Source organism: Myxocyprinus asiaticus, chromosome 17 (genome assembly GCF_019703515.2).
Source record: "Myxocyprinus asiaticus isolate MX2 ecotype Aquarium Trade chromosome 17, UBuf_Myxa_2, whole genome shotgun sequence".
Classification (NCBI taxonomy): Eukaryota; Metazoa; Chordata; class Actinopteri; order Cypriniformes; family Catostomidae; genus Myxocyprinus; species Myxocyprinus asiaticus.
In genome coordinates this window covers 20,170,391-20,184,457 of record NC_059360.1, presented here as the reverse complement: position 1 = coordinate 20,184,457, position 14,067 = coordinate 20,170,391, and the positions used below count along the sequence as shown (strand labels likewise).

Genomic DNA, 14,067 nt, shown 5'->3' with positions numbered 1-14,067 from the left:
GTGGAGGCCAGCGTATTTTACCACTGTGCTACCCAGGCCCCGACATATTTATTGGAATTTCTCCTTTTGTGTTCCGCATAAGAAAGAAAGTCATACGGGTTTGGAAAGACATGAGGGGTGTGTAAATTATGAATATTTCTAGGCTTGGGCTTTTTCACGTATTATTAATCAGAACATTGTACCGATGATTATTGATGTTCATCTGCATTTTTTCAGATATAAATAGGGCTGCTCATTGCAAATTAGACTTTGTCTCTTTGGACATATTTCTCAACACAACTTTGGTAAAGTGTGAGCGGCAGGGTAAATTAAACAAGGTCGCACACCGGACGCATCTGGCGGATGGCATGGAGCGTTCTAAAATTCGAAACAATTATTTTCTTCAAAGGTACATTTTCTTCAAAGCCTTGTTTCTTCACCACTGCTCACCGTCTCCGGAGGCTGGTCAAAATTATGTAGCGTCACAGAGCTCAGCTCACATAGTTTTCCATTAAATTCGACCGAAATCATTATCAAAGGACAAAGATTATTTTCTCTAGCCATCACTGGATGATATATTGTGTATATGTATCTTTCATAGAGCCTACACAATGTATTTTCAATTACAAGTATGTCTTTTTGTGGTTTGGCAGCTTGAATGAAATCTCTTCAAGGCTACATACAGAGAAATTGCATAATAATTTCTAATCGTTCAGTTTACGCAGTTACACCAGTTTCATACACTAACCTGCAAACTCATCAACCTCACTGTGTTAATTCTTGAAGAAGTACAAAAACCTTTGTAACTTTTGTGTGTATAGTGATGACTGGATTCACAACTTAGTTTGAACTGCCACTACTTGTGTAGTGATGTTTCATTCGTGAACGAATTGGTCTTTTTGAACGAATCTTTTAAGTGAACGAATCGTTCACCTCTATACATTGACTCATAATTCTCGTTCACTGACGTCTTTCCCTTTCGAAGCCAGTGAGCTCTAGTTTGAAGCGTGAGACTGCTTTGGTGGCTTTTCATGCCTGTAAAGACTGACTATAGCACGAGCCAATAGCATTCGAGTGCGGACTGTGAAGGAGTATATCATTGGTTTGACCTGCTGAATGAATACACACCATCACTGAACCAGTTGGTCATTTAGTTTGTGAACGAACCAAATGTACTGTTGCACTGGTTTCCAAAGAGATGAAATTAATCGGTCATCATGAACAAGGATCAGCTGATTGGCTGAACGAGAGGAGGAGGCAAGTCGTTCGTTCAGTTCTGGTTCAATGCAGTCACTTAAAAGATGGTTATTTGGCCCCATCTACAGGCACAAATGTGTCATTTGCAAAAATGGTCAATGAACGAATCAAATCTTTTTGGTGAACGGAATCAAAAGACTCAAGTCACTGAAATTAATAAAATCACCACAACTAGCTGTTGTGATACCTGTGCCTTGTCTGCTTCTCCCATCCAGTGTGCAACCGGCTTCAGCAAATGTTATATTACCCTCTTGTGGTCTACCAATGCTATTACACCAGACTACACTAAACAGAAGGCCAACTGACAGTGAATTGGAAGGCAAGCAAATTAGGCTACTAATTTAAATGTCGGTTAATGTTAATATATGGATTTCTCAAAAATATATAGATAGAATAACGTGCCGATCAATAATCGATATATCGATATTTTATGACATGCCTACCTTTTAAGTCATATTGTATATACACCAAGACACAAAAAAACTATGCAAATCACAGATGAAAACAGAAACAATTTTTCGCACCAACGGAGTACGGTACAGTTCACGGCACAAATTTGAGAAAAGTTGGCATACCTGAACCAAAATGAAATGTTATGTTATTACACTACTGGAATGGAATGAAGTATGATATTTATGGCTGTCATGATATGCCGATTAATGAATCAAAATTAATTAGAGAAAGGACCTTATTTGGCATGATTCATTGTGTAAATTTTTTTTATGTGTTCATTTTTTATATAATTAATCACTCGGAATTAACGTCTTTAACTGACAGCCCTAATAATAATGTGATAGCTTTATAAAGGATCTGTTATGTTATAACAATAATAGTAATGTTAGAATGCTTCCCATTTTGCCAGCAATTGCTTGCCATTTAATTTCTATTGTTTCTTGTACTTGATTACCAACTAAATTAACAGCTCACCATTTCTCTGGAATGCTGATTCTACACACATAATCCAAAAGCTTATATCTACCAACCTTCAGTGCAGAAAATAAAGTTAATAAATGTACTAAATGTCATATATGTGTTAGACATTTTTCTAGCAGAATGAACCAAATGAAGAGTGGCAGAGATTATGTGTATGTGAGATACCATCTGACTTTCTCATGTGTGTGTTTTCATACCTGATCTGTGTGTCTGAAGCAGAAGCCAAAGCGTGTGAAGGCCATGTATAACTGTGTGGCTGATAACCCAGATGAGCTGACATTCTCTGAGGGAGAAGTCATTGTGGTGGATGGTGAGGAGGACCAGGAGTGGTGGGTGAGTACCTTCACTGCTGTAGACCAGGCTTTAACTACAGTGCATTCAGAAAATATTCAGACACCTTCATTTTTTTTATGTTGCAGCCTTATGCTAAAATGCTTTAAATTATTTGTTTCACATCAATCTACACACCATACCCCATAATGACAAAGCAAAAAAATGATTTTTGATAAATTTGCAAATGTATAAAAAAAAAAAAAAAAAAAAAAAAAAAAAACTGAAATATCACATTGACATAAGTATTCAGACCCTTAACTCAGTACTTAGTTGAAGCACCTTTGGCAGCGATTACAGCCTCAAGTCTTTTTGGGTATGGTGCGACAAGCTTTGCACACCTGGATTTGGGGATTTTCTGCCATTCTTCTCTGCAGGTCCTCTCAAGCTCTGTCAGGTTGGATGGGGACCATTGGTGGAACAGCCATTTTCAGGTCTCTCCAGAGATGTTCGATTGGGTTCAAGTCCAGTCTCTGGCTGGGCCACTCAAGGACATTCAGAATTGTCCCTAAGCCACTCTTGCATTGTTTTGGCTGTGTGCTTAGGGTCATTGTCCTGTTGGAAGGTGAACCTTCGGCCCATCTGAGGTCCTGAGCGCTCTGGACCAGGTTTTTATTAAGGATATCTCTGTACTTTGCTGCGTTCAGCTGACCAATTCAAGCCTGACCAGTCCCCCAGTACCTGCCGCTGAAAAACACCACCACCATGCAAAACCGTTGGGATGGTATTGCGCAGCTGATGAGCGGTGCCTGGTTTCCTCCAGACATGATGCTTGGAATTAATGCCAAACAGTTCAATCTTTATTTCATCAGACCAGAGAATCTTGTTTCTCACAGTTTGAGAGTCCTTTAGGTGATTTATTGCTTTCTTGCACTGAGGAGAGGCTTCCGTCTGTCCACTCTGCCAGAAAGTCCGGATCGATGGAGTGTTGCAGTGATGGTTGTCCTGCTGCAAGTTTCTCCCATCTCCACACATGATCTCTGGAGCTGAACCAGTATTACCATCGGGTTCTTGGTCACCTCTCTTACCAAGGCCCTTCTCCCCCAGTTGCTCAGTTTGGCCGGCGGCCAGCTCTTGGAAGAGTCCTGGTTGTTCCAGACATCTTCCATTTGAGAATTATGGAGGCCACTGTGCTCTTGGGAACCTTCAGTATAGCCAAACTTTGTTTGCAGCCTTCCCCAGATCTGTGCCTCGACACAATCCTTCTCTGAGCTCTGCAGGCAGTTCTTTTGACAGCATGGATTGGTTTTTGCTCTGATATGTATTTTCAGCTGTGTGATCTTATATACTGGTGTGTGCCAAAGTGTAGAAACATCTCAAAGATGATCCAGAGAAATGGGATGCACATGATCTAAATGTCAAGTTGTGCTCAGAAGTTTGCATACCCTGGCAGAAATTGTGAAATTTTGGCATTGATTTTGAAAATATGACTGATCATGCAAAAACACTGTCTTTTATTTAAGGATAGTGATCATATGAAGCCAATTATTATCCATAGTTGTTTGGCTCCTTTTTAAATCATAATGATTACAGAAATCACCCAAATGGCCCTGATCAAAAGTTTACATAACCCTTGAATGTTTGGCCTTGTTACAGACACACAAGGTGATACACACAGGTTTAAATGGCAATTAAAGGTTAATTTCCACACCTGTGGCTTTTTAAATTGCAATTAGTGTCTGTGTATAAATAGTCAATGAGTTTGTTAGCTCTCACGTGGATGCACTGAGCAGGCTAGATACTGAGCCATGGGGAGCAGAAAAGAACTGTCAAAAGACCTGCGTAACAAGGTAATGGAAGTTTATAAAGATGGAAAAGGATATAAAAAGATATCCAAAGCCTTGAAAATGCCAGTCAGTACTGTTCAATCACTTATTAAGAAGTGGAAAATTCGGGGATCTTTTGATACCAAGCCACGGCCAGGTAGACCAAGAAAGATTTCAGCCACAACTGCCAGAAGAAGTGTTCGGGATACAAAGAAAAACCCACAGGTAACCTCAGGAGAAATACAGGCTGCTCTAGAAAAAGATGGTGTGATTGTTTCAAGGAGCACAGTATGACAATACTTGAACAAAAATGAGCTGCATGGTCGAGTTGCCAGAAAGAAGACTTTACTGCGCCAATGCCATAAAAGCCTGGTTACAATATGCCTGACAACACCTTGACATGCCTTTGGAGTGACGAGACCAAAATAGAGCTTTATGGTCACAACCATAAGCGCTATGTTTGGAGAGGGGTCAACAGGGCCTATAGTGAATAGAATACCATCCCCACTGTGAAGCATGGTGGTGGCTCACTGATGTTTTGGGGGTGTGTGAGCTCTAAAGTCACGGGGAATCTTGTGAAAATTGATGGCAAGATGAATGCAGCATGTTATCAGAAAATACTGACAGACAATTTGCATTCTTCTGCACGAAAGCTGCGCATGGGACGCTCTTGGACTTTCCAGCACAACAATGACCCTAAGCACAAGGCTAAGTTGACCCTCCGGTGGTTATAGCAGAAAAAGGTGAAGGTTCTGGAGTGGCCATCACAGTCACCTGACCTTAATATCATCGAGCCACTCTGGGGAGATCTCAAACGTGCAATTCATGCAAGACGACCAAAGACTTTGCATGACCTGGAGGCATTTTGCCAAGATGAATGGGCAGCTTTACCACCTGCAAGAATTTGGGGCCTCATAGACAACTATTACCAAAGACTGCACGCTGTCATTGATGCTAAAGGGGACAATACACAGTATTAAGAACTAAGGGTATGCACACTTTTGAACAGGGGTCATTTCATTTTTTTCTTTGTTGCCATGTTTTGTTTTATGATTGTTCCATTCTGTTATAACCTACAGTTGAATATGAATCCCATAAGAAATAAAAGAAATGTGTTTTGCCTGCTCATTTATGTTTAAAAATGGTACATATATTACCAGTTTTCCAAGGGTATGCAAACTTTTGAGCACAACTGTATAAGGGTCTGAATACTTATATGTCAATGTGCTATTTCAGTTTTTTCTTATTAATAAATGTGCAAAGTTGTCAAAAATATGGTTTTTGCTTTGTCATTGTGGGGTATGGAGTGTAGATTTATGTGGAAAAAAATAATTTAAAGCATTTTAGCATAAGACTGCAACATAACAAAATGTGGAAAAAATCGAAGGTGTCTGAATACTTTCTGAATGTACTGTATAACAAGTAGATGTGTATGTACAGCATACCATGAGATTGTTCTTTGGTTTGAATACAGTGGTGATCATGGATAAATTATGATGTAGAAAAGTCAAGAAAGAGAACCAAAGTAAAAAAAAAAAAATATATATATATATATATATATATATATATATATATATATATATATATATATATATATATATATTATATTTCATATTTCAGGTCCAATGACTGCCTGGATCTTAATAAGTAACCTCATTCAGACTCTCAAACTGGTTTAGTTTCTCTGGCTGAATGCAGACCAGCTGCAGCTTGTTTTCCACCAAATCCCTTTAGTTTCCACTGGCTGAATTTAGTCATTTATTCTCTGTGGAGGTTAATCAACAGCACAGCCAAATCCCCAAATCTCTGTCTTCCGCCTGTGTGACTTCAACGGTATTTACATATGAATGCGCTTCAGTGGCTTCAAGCTGTATTTCTACCTAACTTATTTTGTTATTTTCTCAATTGACAGCAGTGGCTGCTAAATAATGCTAATGTCATTTTTTCTTTGCTACAAATGTTTACCCAGTTCTTCCACATTTAAATGTAAATTTGATTGTTTTTGACATACTGTATGTGGCAACATAGAGCAGTGGTTCCCAACTTCTTTCCTTGAAGGCCCCCCTTCTTACATAAATATATTTGGGCTGTCGGTTAATTATCGCATAAATTCAGTGAGATTAATTACATAAAAAATAATGTGTGAAAAAAATTAACACAATTAATCATGTCCCCCAGACCATAATAAGGAATATTCCTACCATCGGAGCAATTCAAGCTTGAAGTACCACCTGTTTTCTCCAGGGGGCAGTAAGCGAAACTCCAGCTGTATAGGCAATGTGCAGCTTGCACAGAGAACAAACCTGCTTTCATATAAACAACAAAAGTTTTGGAAAACATATAAATAGTCTCTGGAACAAACCACACTAACCGACAGCAGACAGCACAATATGAGAACGCAGCGCAAATCCGAACGCAGGGATCTCAAGACGTGGTGTTCTACATTTCAAACTACGTTTAAATTGACACAGGGACCTAAAAACGGTATGTTAACGACACGATGCAACCAAATTGAGACGCTCCAAAAGGTCTGTTTGACGCAGGTGTACATTGACACGTCCTTAGAAAAGCCCTTATAATAAATCTTGGACTGATTGATGAATTCAGTTGCAAAACAGATTTCTGTGAACTGTAGGCCAATGACTGGATTATTTTCAATAATATGGAAAAAAAACAATATATTGTATTCTAAAGCCAATTTTTGTTTTGTCTTATCAATGCTTTACTTGTCTGCCACAGTAATGTAATGCATTTTAATTATCTAAATTATTCTTTTTATAATATATATATATATATATATATATATATATATACAGTTGTGCTCAAAAGTTTACATACCCTGGCAGAAATTGTGAAATTTTGGCATTGATTTTGAAAATATGACTGATCATGCAAAAAAACTGTCTTTTATTTAAGGATAGTGATCATATGAAGCCATTTATTATCACCTTTTTAAATCATAATGATTACAGAAATCACCCAAATGGCCCTGATCAAAAGTTTACATTCCCTTGAATGTTTGGCCTTGTTACAGACACACAAGGTGACACAAAAAGGTTTAAATGGCAATTAAAGGTTAATTTCCCACACCTGTGGCTTTTTAAATTGCAATTAGTGTCTGTGTATAAATAGTCAATGAGTTTGTTAGCTCTCACGTGGATGCACTGAGCAGGCTAGATACTGAGCCATGGGGTGCAGAAAAGAACTGTCAAAAGACCTGCGTAACAAGGTAATGGAAGTTTATAAAGATGGAAAAGGATATAAAAAGATATCCAAAGCCTTGAAAATGCCAGTCAGTACTGTTCAATCACTTATTAAGAAGTGGAAAATTCAGGGATCTCCTGATACCAAGCCAAGGTCAGGTAGACCAAGAAAGATTTCAGCCACAACTGCCAGAAGAATTGTTCGGGATACAAAGAAAAACCCACAGGTAACCTCAGGAGAAATACAGGCTGCTCTGGAAAAAGATGGTGTGGTTGTTTCAAGGAGCACAATACTTGTTGACCCCTCTCCAAACATAGCGCTTATGGTTGTGACCATAAAGCTCTATTTTGGTCTCGTCACTCCAAATTACAGTGTGCCAGAAGCTGTGAGGCATGTCAAGGTGTTGTCAGGCATATTGTAACCGGGCTTTTTTGTGGCATTGGCTTCTTTCTGGCAACTCGACCATGCTGCTCATTTTTGTTCAAGTATCGTTGTATTGTGCTCCTTGAAACAACCACACCATCTTTTTCCAGAGCAGCCTGTATTTCTCCTGAGGTTACCTGTGGGTTTTTCTTTGCATCCCAAACAATTCTTCTGGCAGTTGTGGCTGAAATCTTTCTTGGTCTAATAGTAAATAGTAAAAATAGTAATTATTTATTTCAGCTTTTATATCTTTCATCACATTCCCAGTGGGTCAGAAGTTTAAATACAATTTGTTAGTATTTGGTAGCATTGCCTTTAAATTGTTTAACTTGGGTCAAACTTTTTGGGTAGCCTTCCACATGCTTCTCACAATAAGTTGCTGGAATTTTGGCCCATTCCTCCAGACAGAACTGGTGTAAATGAGACAGGTTTGTAGGCCTCCTTTCACACACACGCTATTTCAGTGCTGTCACCCCCATGCTTCACGGTTGGGATGGTGTTCTTCGGCTTGCAAGCCTCACCCTTTTTCCTCCAAACATAATGATGGTCATTATGGCCAAAAAGAACCATTTTTGTTTCATCAGACCAGAGGACATTTCTCCAAAAAGTATGATCTTTGTCCCCATGTGCACTTGCAAACTGTAGTCTGGCTTTTTTATGGCGGTTTTGGAGCAGTGGTTCTTCCTTGTTGAGCAGCCTTTCAGGTTATGTTGATATAGGACTCGTTTTACTGTGGATATAGATACTTGTCTACCTGTTTCCTCCAGCATCTTCACAAGGTCCTTTGCTGTTGTTCTGGGATTGATTTGCACTTTTCACACCAAACTACGTTCATCTCTAGGAGACAGAATGCGTCTCCTTCCTGAGTGATATGATGGCTGTGTGGTCCCACGGTGTTTATACAGGTGCATCTCAATAAATTAGAATGTCATGCAGAAGTTCATTTATTTCAGTAATTCAATTCAAACTGTGAAACTCGTGTATTAAATAAATTCAATGCACACAGACTGAAGTAGTTTAAGTCTTTGGTTCTTTTAATTGTGATGATTTTGACTCACATTTAACAAAAAACCCACCAATTCACTATCTCAAAAAATTAGAATACATCATAAGACCAATAAAAAAAATATTTTTAGTGAATTGTTGGCCTTCTGGAAAGTATGTTCATTTACTGTATATGTACTCAATACTTGGTAGGGGCTCCTTTTGCTTTAATTACTGCCTCAATTCGGCGTGGCATGGAGGTGATCAGTTTGTGGCACTGCTGAGGTGGTATGGAAGCCCAGGTTTCTTTGACAGTGGCCTTCAGCTCATCTGCATTTTTTGGTCTCTTGTTTCTCATTTTCCTCTTGACAATACCCCATAGATTCTTTATGGGGTTCAGGTCTGGTGAGTTTGCTGGCCAGTCAAGCACACCAACACCATGGTCATTTAACCAACTTTTGGTGCTTTTGGCAGTGTGGGCAGGTGCCAAATCCTGCTGGAAAATGAAATCGGCATCTTTAAAAAGCTGGTCAGCAGAAGGAAGCCTGAAGTGCTCCAAAATTTCTTGGTAAACAGGTGCAGTGACTTTGGTTTTCAAAAAACACAATGGACCAACACCAGCAGATGACATCGCACCCCAAATCATCACAGACTGTGGAAACTTAACACTGGACTTCAAGCAACTTGGGCTGTGAGCTTCTCCACCCTTCCTCCAGACTCTAGGACCTTGGTTTCCAAATGAAATACAAAACTTGCTCTCATCTGAAAAGAGGACTTTGGACCACTGGGCAACAGTCCAGTTCTTCTCCTTAGCCCAGGTAAGACGCCTCTGACGTTGTCTGTGGTTCAGGAGTGGCTCAACAAGAGGAATACGACAACTGTAGCCAAATTCCTTGACATGTCTGTGTGTGGTGGCTCTTGATGCCTTGACCCCAGCCTCAGTCCATTCCTTGTGAAGTTTACCCAAATTCTTGAATCGATTTTGCTTGACAATCATAAGGCTGCGGTTCTCTTGTTGGTTGTGCATCTTTTTCTTCCACACTTTTTCCTTCCACTCAACTTTCTGTTAACATGCTTGGATACAGCACTCTGTGAACAGCCAGCTTCTTTGGCAATGAATGTTTGTGGCTTACCCTCCTTGTGAAGGGTGTCAATGATTGTCTTCTGGACAACTGTCAGATCAGCAGTCTTCCCCATGATTGTGTAGCCTAGTGAACCAAACTGAGAGACCATTTTGAAGGCTCAGGAAACCTTTGCAGGTGTTTTGAGTTGATTAGCTGATTGGCATGTCACCATATTCTAATTTTTTGAGATAGTGAATTGGTGGGTTTTTGTTAAATGTGAGCCAAAATCATCACAATTAAAAGAACCAAAGACTTAAACTACTTCAGTCTGTGTGCATTGAATTTATTTAATACACGAGTTTCACAATTTGAGTTGAATTACTGAAATAAATGAACTTTTCCACGACATTCTAATTTATTGAGATGCACCTGTAAATATATATATATATATATATATATATATATATATATATATATATATATATATATATAATTTAAATTATTTAAATATAACATAACTTATATTGAATTATTGTTATTTGAAGTGCTTTCTTAACAAATATTTACATATGCAACTAACTGTAATTAATTTGATTAATCTGCATGCCATGTCATTAATTCAATTAACATTTTTAATTCGACTGAGAGAGAGTACTATCATCCAAGGCTGTATGAAGTATAACGACTGATAAAAAAAATTATATGATTAATTTCATGATTTTTAGAATGTGCATACCCTTCCATGCGCTGGGATTTTGCATAAGCGCGATAGAAACAATATTTGAAAATTTCTAGCAGTTGACACATTTCTACTGGTATATCATTTTGGTGATTATCGATGCAGAGCCCTACAGCTGTTTGATGGTTTCATTATAAAGCGTTATCATGCCAACAATGTATGCAGCTTTAAGAGGTTTTGCAGTGGTGAAGTTGCAGAAATTCTACGCATATTTAGGATCCAAGAAAAAGAAACTTTCAAGAACTAGGTGCGCTTCCTCCTCATGCAGTTGTGCAAAGATGCTCTTGTTGGTAGAGTGACATTTAATTAAGTTTTGCTACAGTTGCCATAAGGTCTTTGGTCAAGGTCTTTGGACAGTTTTTTAATGTTTATGTTGAGATGTTGTTATCTCGTTGAGTTTGACGAGCATGTGCCTTGCAAATGTGTGCTCTGCATTTGAAACACACAATGCTTGATGAAAGAAAGATCATCAAAGGAAGATTCTATTGGAGAGGGGTCACTGTGGGGCAAAGACAGTTCTGGTGTGTGTGTGTGTGGTAATGTTGGGTGGATGAATGGATGTTGGATGCAGTTCAGGGTAGGATAAAATACATCTCTGTGAAAAAGAAAGCATGTAATACTCAAGAGTTTGTGCGTGTACGTGAGCATGTGTGTGTGTGTGTATGTGCGCGTGCACAGGTCCGAGGCCTTTATCTTTGCAAGAACACATGCACATATGTGAACATGAACATGATGAACATGCTCCTGAACACTACATTTTTCTCTTATTTTTGATCTCCCCCATTCATTTTCAGTGGCTGGTCATTTTTGACCAGGAACACCACAAGTGTGTCTCTGTGCCATTTTGTACAAAATAAAATCATTTCAAAACAAACTTCCTGGTTAAACATAAAAGCACACTAGTGTGATAAATAGTACAGAATGTTTTCATATTTTATTTAATATTGCCAAAATTATCCACAAATAGTTCTTTTTTCACTGAAAAAATGAGGTGCATAAGCTCAGGTCAGTGAGCCCCCCAATTGTGATACCCTGTGAGAGCAAAGTCAGTAAGGTTTAGTCCAATAGGATAACATTAACTAGCATTTTCAGGCAACAGAAAATCCTCTTCAGGTCAAATTGACCGGAACACAACATGAGGGTTAAACATGTTTAATAGCGGAATTTCTGGTGAAGAACTACACTACCTATGATCCTGAAGATTCATGGAATAGACCTCTTTTATAAAAGATTTTAGAAAACATGAATGGGAACAATAGTTCAGATTAGTTTTGCTGACAATCAAATATCCTTTTCTACAAAAATGTAATTTTAGAAACATTATAGATTCTAACATATTTCTCTTCATTGTTCTGTAGCTGGGCCACATCGAGGGAGAGCCCATGAGAAGAGGAGCGTTTCCAGTCACATTCGTACACTTCATCATGGACTGAAGGTCATAGATCACAGACACTGAGCTGGACTGATGACATCACCTCTCTAACTATCACTGACTATCATCATCGTCATCATCTTCGTTCCCCTTTTCATGAGTTTAAATGGAGATCCCTGGTTCTCACTGTAAAGTGATGATCGACTGGCCTGGGCGATGCAGTCTCAGATGTGACACCTTATTCCATAAACCTTTGGAGATATCGGTTTTGCATTTTTGGTTTGTGGACCAGATAATATTCAGAATGACTGCTGTCAGTGACTTTGATGCAATAAATGCACTTTGGACTGAATTTACCATGGTCACAATGCTAAAGAGAATATTGCCAAGATGAAGGTTTTAATACAAGATGAACATTCACATCCTTATTCCTTTTAGATAGAACAGTGCAAAGTAACATACATCTATGGTATTTGTTTTTGCAGTACACATATCTGTGAATACAGTCTTGTTTGCACACATTCCATGTCTTGGAAGGAAACAGAAGGATATATGAATGAACTGACTTTTAGGAAATTTTGGAGATGGCTTGGTAAATGGCACTAACCCTGGAATACACTATGAGCGCTGTACCCCACCATGAGGTGCGCCATTGCCCCCATTTCCACACTACCTGCCACAGTGCTGAGTATATAATTAGGCCTTCCATTGCCACCTGGGAAATCTCTGAAAACGGAGAATTGGATAAAAATAAGAACACCGTTTGTGTAAGGGACAGTGCGACTTTGCATTTGTGTTGTGTGTTTAAAAGAATGAGCGCTTATGTCATTTGAACCCTGGACCTGTTGGAAGGACTTTTTAGAGGCGGGACAGTCTGGTGAACATTCATGGTCATGCAGGAGAGCAATGGAACTACTTCAGAGCATCAAGGATGTTTATTTCTGTACAGATATTTATGACTCTGAGCTGTCCTTCTATGTTCTTTATTTAGATACTCAGTATCTTATTGATTTTGATGAGCTTCAGTAGAACTATTTCTACCTTCCTTAAGTGTGCAGGGCTTGCTAAACTAAGGTAAATCTCACAAAAAACCTGTCAAGAATCTGTTTGCGTCAAAATTCAATCCATAATCAAAAGCAAATTTTTTTGTTTAAAGAAAATGAAGCCTATTTTTAAGGACCACTTAGATTTAGTTTTGCATTATGACATTAATGTTATTACAATTAAGCAAATTTCCCTTAACGCAATTGTCATTGCTGTAATTCAAAACCAAAATATTTTTACTGTAATGTGAATTTTTTTTATTTATTTTTTTTATACATCATAATATAATATTTGTTGTTCTACCTTCATGCTAATTTAAATTATGGAAGAAAAAACAATTCTGTAAAAGCTGTATTGCAGTAATGAGAACTAGCATTCACAATAGTAGGAATTAAAAAAAAAAGAATAAAAAAAGTAATTTCAAAGTAAAACAGATAAATTATGGTAAATATAAAAAAAAGCTTTTATTTATGCACTATACAATGATCAGCCACAACATTAAAACCACCAGCCTAATATTGTGTAGGTCCCCCTCATTTTGCCAAAACAGCGCCAACCCGCAACTCAGAATAGCATTAGCTGTTCTTCTCACCACAATTGTACAGAGCGGTTATCTGAGTTACCGTAGACTTTGTCAGTTCGAACCAGTCTGGCCGTTCTCTGTTGACATCTCTCATCAAAAAGGCATTTCCGTCCACAGTCCACGTCTGGCACCAACAATCATGCCACGGTCCAAATCACTGAGATTTTTTCCCCATACTGAATGATTTTATGCACTGCACTGCTGCCACACGATTGGCTGATTAGATAATCGCATGGCATGATTGTTGGTGCCAGATGGGCTGGTTTGAGTATTTCTGTAACTGCTGATCTCCTGGGATTTTCACACACAACAGTCTCTAAAAATTACTCAGAATGGTGCCAACAACAAAAAACATCCAGTGAGGGGCAGTTCTGTGGACGGAAACACCT

At 38.6% G+C, this 14,067-nt stretch overlaps 1 protein-coding gene across 4 annotated transcripts in view; it reads left to right on the top strand.

The window, feature by feature from the left end:
• asap2a (ArfGAP with SH3 domain, ankyrin repeat and PH domain 2a) overlaps positions 1 to 13,633 on the top strand; it is a 141,728-nt gene extending 128,095 nt beyond the window's left edge. For 2 of the 4 annotated variants that reach the window (XM_051723475.1, XM_051723472.1), the window contains 2 exons: positions 2,389 to 2,502; positions 12,038 to 13,633. In XM_051723475.1, coding sequence (XP_051579435.1) covers positions 2,389 to 2,502; positions 12,038 to 12,112 — 189 coding nt within the window. In that variant the 3' untranslated portion in view covers positions 12,113 to 13,633. Of the gene's footprint in view, positions 1 to 2,385; positions 2,503 to 12,037 lie in introns of all 4 variants that reach the window. The other 2 variants (XM_051723474.1, XM_051723471.1) reach the window with 1 other exon arrangement.
• The last annotated feature ends 434 nt before the right edge of the window (positions 13,634 to 14,067 follow it).